The 7,064-nt window shown below is 48.9% G+C and overlaps 1 protein-coding gene across 1 annotated transcript; it reads left to right on the top strand.

The window, feature by feature from the left end:
* The first annotated feature begins 1,181 nt into the window (after nucleotides 1-1,181).
* On the top strand, nucleotides 1,182-6,705 carry DRAXIN (dorsal inhibitory axon guidance protein). The gene is made up of 6 exons (XM_010146679.1): nucleotides 1,182-1,647; nucleotides 2,994-3,181; nucleotides 3,718-3,829; nucleotides 4,169-4,258; nucleotides 4,489-4,578; nucleotides 6,593-6,705. The coding sequence occupies exons 1-6, from the start codon at nucleotides 1,182-1,184 to the stop codon at nucleotides 6,703-6,705; spliced, it is 1,059 nt and encodes a 352-aa protein (XP_010144981.1).
* The last annotated feature ends 359 nt before the right edge of the window (nucleotides 6,706-7,064 follow it).

The raw sequence follows: 7,064 nt of genomic DNA, 5'->3' as shown, positions 1-7,064 counted from the left end.
GGGCTGGGGTGCAGGAAAGCCGGGGAGGAGGCTGAGCGAAGAGCTGTGGCTGTAACTCTGCGGCCGTATTTCTCAAATGGAAGCATAGGTCTGGTTTTCTGGGGGGAACTCTGGCTTTAAGCACGCCTTCATGCTGCCCGGCTTGAGCGGGACGGTCTGAGAAAGCTACCACGAAGTGAAAGGCTGCACTGGAAATGCTCAAAACCTTTTGCACAAAAAGACAGAGGAAGTGTCTGACTTGTGCGGTGTCCCAAAGCCATGTCTCAAACGCAGACATGAGGGAAGACCCTCAAATATATTACAGTGAAGCAGAATGAATGAGAACAGTCTGCAGCCGCTGTGCTGAGGGACCTGGTCTGGGTGTTCTTTGGACTTCAGCTGCCCTCCCAGTGACAGCCTCACCCGATGGGGTACGGTGAAGTGACGGGTAGGGGTCAAGGAGGGAAAGTGGGCCAACCTGGAGCAAACTCAGCCTGCCTCCCTGCTCCTTGATCTCCGGAGCAGCATCCCCTGCTCTGCTGACAGCAGGTTTGTTTCTCTGCTGCGCTGTGGGGTATCACCACAAAATTCCCAGTGGTTGTTTTTCTTCTCTGGACTGGTGTCAGCCACCCTGACGCGGTATGTGTGTGCACGCACGTGTCTCCCGTTTGAGCTGCTCGGGGCTGTTTCTGGTCCTGCGAGGCCACCATCTGCCTCCAGTTCTGTCCATCTTGATATCTTCATTGCAAGGAAACCAGCTGCGAGGAGGGGCCGGTGCCAGCCAGGCCCTGGATGCCAAGCTGGCAGCAGAGAGCCTGAGCCGGACAGCTGGTGCTGTGCAGGAGGGGTGGCCTGCAGGAGCCAGCCCCCCCAGCCCCTGGGAGGGTAAGCTGTGAATGGGGGGGTAGGGGCGTTAGGCAGGCATCAAAGGGAAACGTCCTGCTGATGGATGGCCCTCATTTGCACATGAAACTGGGATCTCTCAGCCCTGCAGGCCCTGCACGTGTGTCTCAGCTGCTGTAACTAGGTCTGGGAGACGAGGAGGTAACCAAGGAGAGAAGAAAAATCACTTCCAGTTTTAATCCAAGTGTCCTAGGTCTGAATCTTGCCTGCCTTTACAATTGTAGAAGTTGTTGCTTATTTTTTCTTCTTTCTTTTTTTTTTTTATTTTTCATTTTAATTGCAGGTGAGGCAGAGCACCCATGATTATGGCAACTCCTTCTACCTTCTTCTCTCCTTTCCTTTACCTGTGCGTGCTGGTTCTTTCTGACATCAGTCTCGCGGTCTCCCTGGACCCTGGTACGAAGCTCAAAAATGTCCCAGAGGACCACAACCACCTTCAAAACCAAGAGATGTGGCTGCAGCAGCCCAGAAGCGGGCACCACCACAGGCATAGCCTGGCCAAGAAGGAGAGGGTCCATGCCATGCCTTCTAGAGGGCGGCCAGCTGGGGAAGAGGCCCTCAGAACGGGTAGCGGAGCTCCAGCCATGGAAGAGCCAGCGGCAGAGGGACAGCCAGCAGCCCTGAAACAGAATAAGGATGCGTTCCTGGGTTTTGAGTTCCCATCTCCTGAGAGGGAGAACCAGTCTCCCGGGTCTGAGAGAGGAAAGAAGCCAAACCGAGAGCATCGGCGACACAGCCGCAGGGACAGACTGAAACACCACAGAGGTATTTGAGCTCCCAGGGAAGCCGAAGCTGTTGGGTCACTGGAAATGAGTGTCACTTGTGTGAGGGCAAGAAGACGCAGCTGTGGCTGAGCCACATGGGTGTGGAGGGTGTGGGATGTGTGCCTGCCTTGGGGAGAAATCTGCCAAACAAAAGAGGCACAAGAAAAAAGGGGAACTCCAGAACCAGAGTCTTTTACTGCTGGCCGCAATTTTGGGAAAATGGCCTGGTTTGCCTTACAGGGGGAGCTCCCAAATTCCCTAGGACTTGAGGGGTTGTTTTGGGGTGGCCTGCTTTGGGTATTTTTGCTTTTTTAGCAAATGGTTCAATTTATGAACAAACACGTCCAAGCCATGCTCAATCTCTCCATTGACTTCGAAACATGACCAGAACTAGAAATAATACAAAACCCCTACTTTGCTTGAAGATCAGTTTCTTCTCATCAGAGGTTTTGTTCTTCTGTATTTATGCTGAACTACCAAAAAAAAAAAAAAAAAAGCATATGTGAGATTGTATTTATTACTTTAAAACATCGCATGGTTTTGACTGGGACTGCTTTCCTTTGCAGGTCAAGTTGTGGGGGGGTGTCTCCGTAGTACCGTATGCTCAGTGTGGTAAATCTTGAGTTCTATCAAAGCTAGGCAATTGCTGTCAATCCACGCTGTTGGACAAGCTGGGTGTCAGCATCCCTGAGCTCCACCTATCACCGTGTCAGTAAGAAGAGTCTATTGTTTTCTCAGGAGACCGACTAAGCAACTCATGTTAAGCAATATAGAGGCGCATGCAACAAAACTGGTTTGAAGCAGTATTTGTAGACTACAAAACAGGCCTTGTTTCTGTGGTTTAACTTAAGGGTCTATATTTAAATTCGTACTTAGGAAGAACAGGGATCAGGATGTGAAAATACTCTTATTTCAAGTTAGGTAGGTCCAGATTTGAGCTGAATTGAAATAACACACTGCTAAAATCAAATAAGAATGTGCTCACAGGTATTTGCAGCAGCTTAATCCATTGATTTAAAAATGGTTAAACAGGTAAGCTTTGTACTCTTGAGATTAGAAGAAGAAATCCTTTGCTTCTTAAGCAAGAGATAGACATATCTTCAAGGTGTGGTTGTGTGTGGCTGAAGTGTGTAAATTCAACATGCATATACGCTGGACCTGGTCTGTCACTTGAATTTAATAGCACACGACTCTTTTATGCTGGTCTAAGCAGCAGCTCAGGGTGATAGAATGCCAGCCAGTGATCACCATTCAGATGAAATCTGAATTCCTTTGCCTTAAATCTATAGCACAGAGAGAGAAAAGGGATGAGAAAGCTCATGCTGCTGTACCTGTTGCCCTCTGCAGGGAAGACTCCTGATGCTGGGCCAAGCTCCCTGTACAAGAAACCTGAAAGCTTTGAAGCACAGTTTCAAAACCTCCAGGCAGAGGAAGCTACAAGTCTGGCTCCCACCACACATCTCATCACTGCACTGGAACTTGCTGTTTCCACAGAAGAGCCTCCTGTTCTTCCAGCCACATCCCCACGGTCACAGGTAGAGACAGCTAGTAACTGTACCTCTGATGCAGACAGAAATCTCCTCCAGATAAGGGCCAGTTTCCTTTTGTTTTCAGTTCAGGGTAAGTGCTTGCTTAACACCAAAGCCCTCCTCAGGAGCAGCTCCCTGTCTTGGAGATGTTTGAACACCTCTTCTTCATCCACAGTTTGTTTAGTTGCTTCTCCTCCCTCCCTGCCCTACCTCTCCCTTAGCTAGCCATCTTCATTCAGCTTCAAGGCCCACCGAGGCAGTAGGAGCACTTGGCTGGAGAGGCAGTATGTCCTGATGCTCCTTCCTCACCTCTAGTCCTCGCGTAGAACCAGTGGAAACTTCCCTCTTGGCTTCAGCTGCAACAGAAAGCTCTTCCCTTGTGAAAATGAGATGCCAGGAATCCCCAGTGGACAAGACAGGGGTGGAGGGAGGGGGAATCATTAAGCCTTTTTAAGGTCTAAAAGCACTAGGAAAATTTGCAAATACTTCAGTGTCCTACAGAAGCATAATCCCTTGTCTCTTTGGTTTCTCGTGGTTTGCAGGCTCGTCTCAGGCAAGACGGGGATGTGATGCCCACCCTAGATATGGCACTCTTTGACTGGACAGACTATGAGGATCTCAAACCAGAAATGTGGCCGTCTGCTAAAAAGAAAGGTGCTAAACCTCCCTGTCCTCTTTCCCCAAAGTCTTGTCTCATGGTTAGTGTTCACAGATGTGCTGAAGGATGTGAGATCATAGTGGTGAGGAAGGAGAAAAAGCATAATGCTGATTGTGTTTTGTGCTTAGTTTCAGAATGCTTCTAATTTTGGCTGCATAGTTTGAGGGCAGAGGAAAAATGATAGATGGAGGGTTGGGAAATAGGGAGGAGATTAGACTATGAAGGTTTGGAGCTCAAGCTCTTGAAGTTTGAGGCTGGTTTTACCCTGGAACAATAGAGTCTCCAAAATAAAACCACTAGCATGAAATTTTCTATCACCATGTTTATCTCCATAGAAAAACGCCGCAGTAAGAGCCCCAGCAGCGGAAATGATACCGTGACAGCTGAAGGAGAGCCGTGTGATCATCACCTTGACTGCCTCCCAGGTCAGGATCAGCTTGGTGCAGTCATTTCTCCAAACGTGAGGTGGTTTGAAAACCAGCCCAGGGTCTAATACAAGAGTCCTACTTCCTAATACTCGTCTGAAGTGGCAGATGGGCTCTAGGCGTGTTGAGGAAACAGATGACATCTGTACCATGGAGCTGCCATGGGTGTCAGTGGCCCCACAAGGGAAGGGGATGAACGAGCTGTGCTGACCCTTGTTCCTGTGTTGCAGGCTCTTGCTGTGACTTGCGCGAACACCTCTGCAAACCACACAACCGAGGCCTTAACAACAAATGCTACGATGACTGTATGTGCACTGAAGGTGAGTTCAGCTCTTTGCTCTCCCCCTTCCAGCTGGCTTCACAGTTGGCTGCGTTGACTCGGAATAGCGGTTTGTACGTGAAAATAGGAGCCAGGCTCTGCTGCTCTTAGCCTTTCCCCGCCACTGACTCACAGTCTGACTGTTGACTCATCTAGGATATGTTTTCCCTCTTGAAAACAAAAATCCTCATATCTACAAACCTAACAGAAAAAGCCACAATATATTAACACTTTGATGGTGCTTTCAAGTATCGCAGGTTATAAAAAGAGACAGACTACTGTCCTTATTTACATGACCATATGCCTAATACGGCTTTTCTGAGTTAATTTCAACTGAACCTGCAGCAATGTAGTAGGTGTGGGCAGGACACAGCCTTTTGTTTCTTACAACTATTTCTGAAGAATGGACAGCAGCCCTCAACAGACAGTTGCATTATGAAGATGTTGAAAGCCACTCTTCTAGTCTGAACGTGTTCAGGATCAGCTCCAGGCACTGGGTCTTGTCTGCCAGAAAAAAAACTCTGGTTGCCAATTGTTGTGACATGTGTTAGGTACCTAGTGACTCGACCTGGTCATTCCCCTACTTTTTACCCAGTTAAACAGTCTGCTTTCCTGAAGTTGCAATGTGAAATCATAGCCTTCACCTTGGGTGTGGCTTGAAGGTGCACATCAGAGACAATGTTCTCCTAGATTAGCCTAGCAAAGTGTTTCTGCAAGCCTAACAAGGGCTGCCCCCAGCCCTGCTTTGTACTTAGCTAGTTACGAGTTCATGCCAAATGTGCATCCTCTGTAGCATTAAAAAGATCCCCAGAGATGTAGGGTCCAGACAGACAAGACGCTTAAATAAGAGCAGAGCTCTGATCTTGTGTGCTCTCCTTCTGGGAGGCCAGGCTGCCCTGGGGGGATTGGTAATGAGGGGCAGAAACCCAACTTCAAGGTAGCTGGTCTCAACGTAGCCCAGGGACATGAACTCCAAAAGGCTGCTCAGTGACCTGTGACACTGGCTGGGTCCCCCGTGTGCGAGTACTCAAGGACAGTTTATGGGATGTCTCATAAAAGCTACAAATCCTCAGCCTCCCCCACTCTGGGGGTGCCAGCACTGTTGCTGTCTGCTGCCTGCTCGGGAAGTAAAAAGAGTTGCAGTTTCTAGGATGATCAAATCAGCTCCTGCCATCACTAATGACCAGATCCTGGGCTACTGAAAATCAGGGCTTTCATGAGAATTATTTACACCTAAGCGGTACCCTGTCTGGCCCGACTAGCTATGCGTTCTGGTGTAACAAAGTTAGACAATAGATACCAAAAGAGAAATCTGTCGGTGCCAGAAACAGTTGAGTTATGCTGACCAGAGGCTCACGTCGCCCACTGCCACAGGAGAATATGTACTGATGGTTTTTTACAAATAAAATGCCTTTTTTCGCCCTTAGTAGTCATCAACGCTCTATCAGATAGCTTCCTTCAGACCCTGCACTTCGAGCCCCCAAAACAGAGTCACTGAAAGAGATCAGCACTGAGCCTTGGGTCAGACCTCCCAGTAATAACATTTCAAAGTCTCTTCCTTCCTCTCCTGAAGCTTCGGGGAAATAAATAGCAAGGGGAGCTCCCCGGCCATTGCTGCTGCACATTAAGTCTATAGTAATTTCCCAATGGAGAGATCACTTAGACAGTAATGGGAAGTAATAGGGGGAAACCAAGCAGGTCTTCCAGAAAATCACTGAAAACAATCAGGATAATTCATTGGTATTTCAAGAAGCCAGTGAAACCTTCTGCCTGAGCCAACGAATCCCAAACCAGAACAGCAAGCCAAACAGAATAGCAAGGGCCCAGAAAGCAATATGCCCCAACCCTGTGAGGCATTTCTCTGCCACCCCATTTGACACAGCCCAGGCTTCCCAGCCCTGGAACTGTCCCCACTGCAGCAAGCTCTGTCACGAACAGCCGGGAGCGAATTGTTTGACGTTACTGCTGTAGTGAGCCCTGGTCCCTCCTGCTCACTATGCGTGTCTTTTCCATAGGGCTACGCTGTTATGCCAAATTCCACCGGAACCGAAGAGTGACCCGGAGGAAAGGGCGCTGCGTGGAGCCCGAATCGGTCAACGGAGAGCAGGGATCATTCATTAATGTTTAGGAGGTTGGGACTGCTGCCTGGAAGGTCAGGAGCTGGGGTCGAACTGTTCATACCTAGCAGTGGGAATTAGAGGTAAAAGTCAAATGACTGAAGCTGCAGGCTCCGGACATGCCGGGTTCCAACAAGACTGAAGCTCATGTTAATTAGAAATAGAGCGGCTTCAGCCTTTTCCACACCAGGACTGCATCCCCCCTCCCTTCCCTCAGCACATTCCTGCCATTGAGCTGAATGCCCCTCTCCCAGTTGGTAGGAGATGATCATGACTACTGTTGTGATGCTCCAGGGAGAAGGTTCTGCAGTTTCATCTCTTCCTCTCAACAGAGGCAAGATATGAAGGATCCTTCAGATCAAAGGGGATA

Source organism: Eurypyga helias, unplaced genomic scaffold, assembly GCF_000690775.1.
Source record: "Eurypyga helias isolate BGI_N326 unplaced genomic scaffold, ASM69077v1 scaffold9142, whole genome shotgun sequence".
Lineage (NCBI taxonomy): Eukaryota > Metazoa > Chordata > Aves > Eurypygiformes > Eurypygidae > Eurypyga > Eurypyga helias.
The sequence above is the reverse complement of the archived record's forward strand: the minus strand, read 5'-3'. Positions and strand labels throughout refer to the sequence as shown.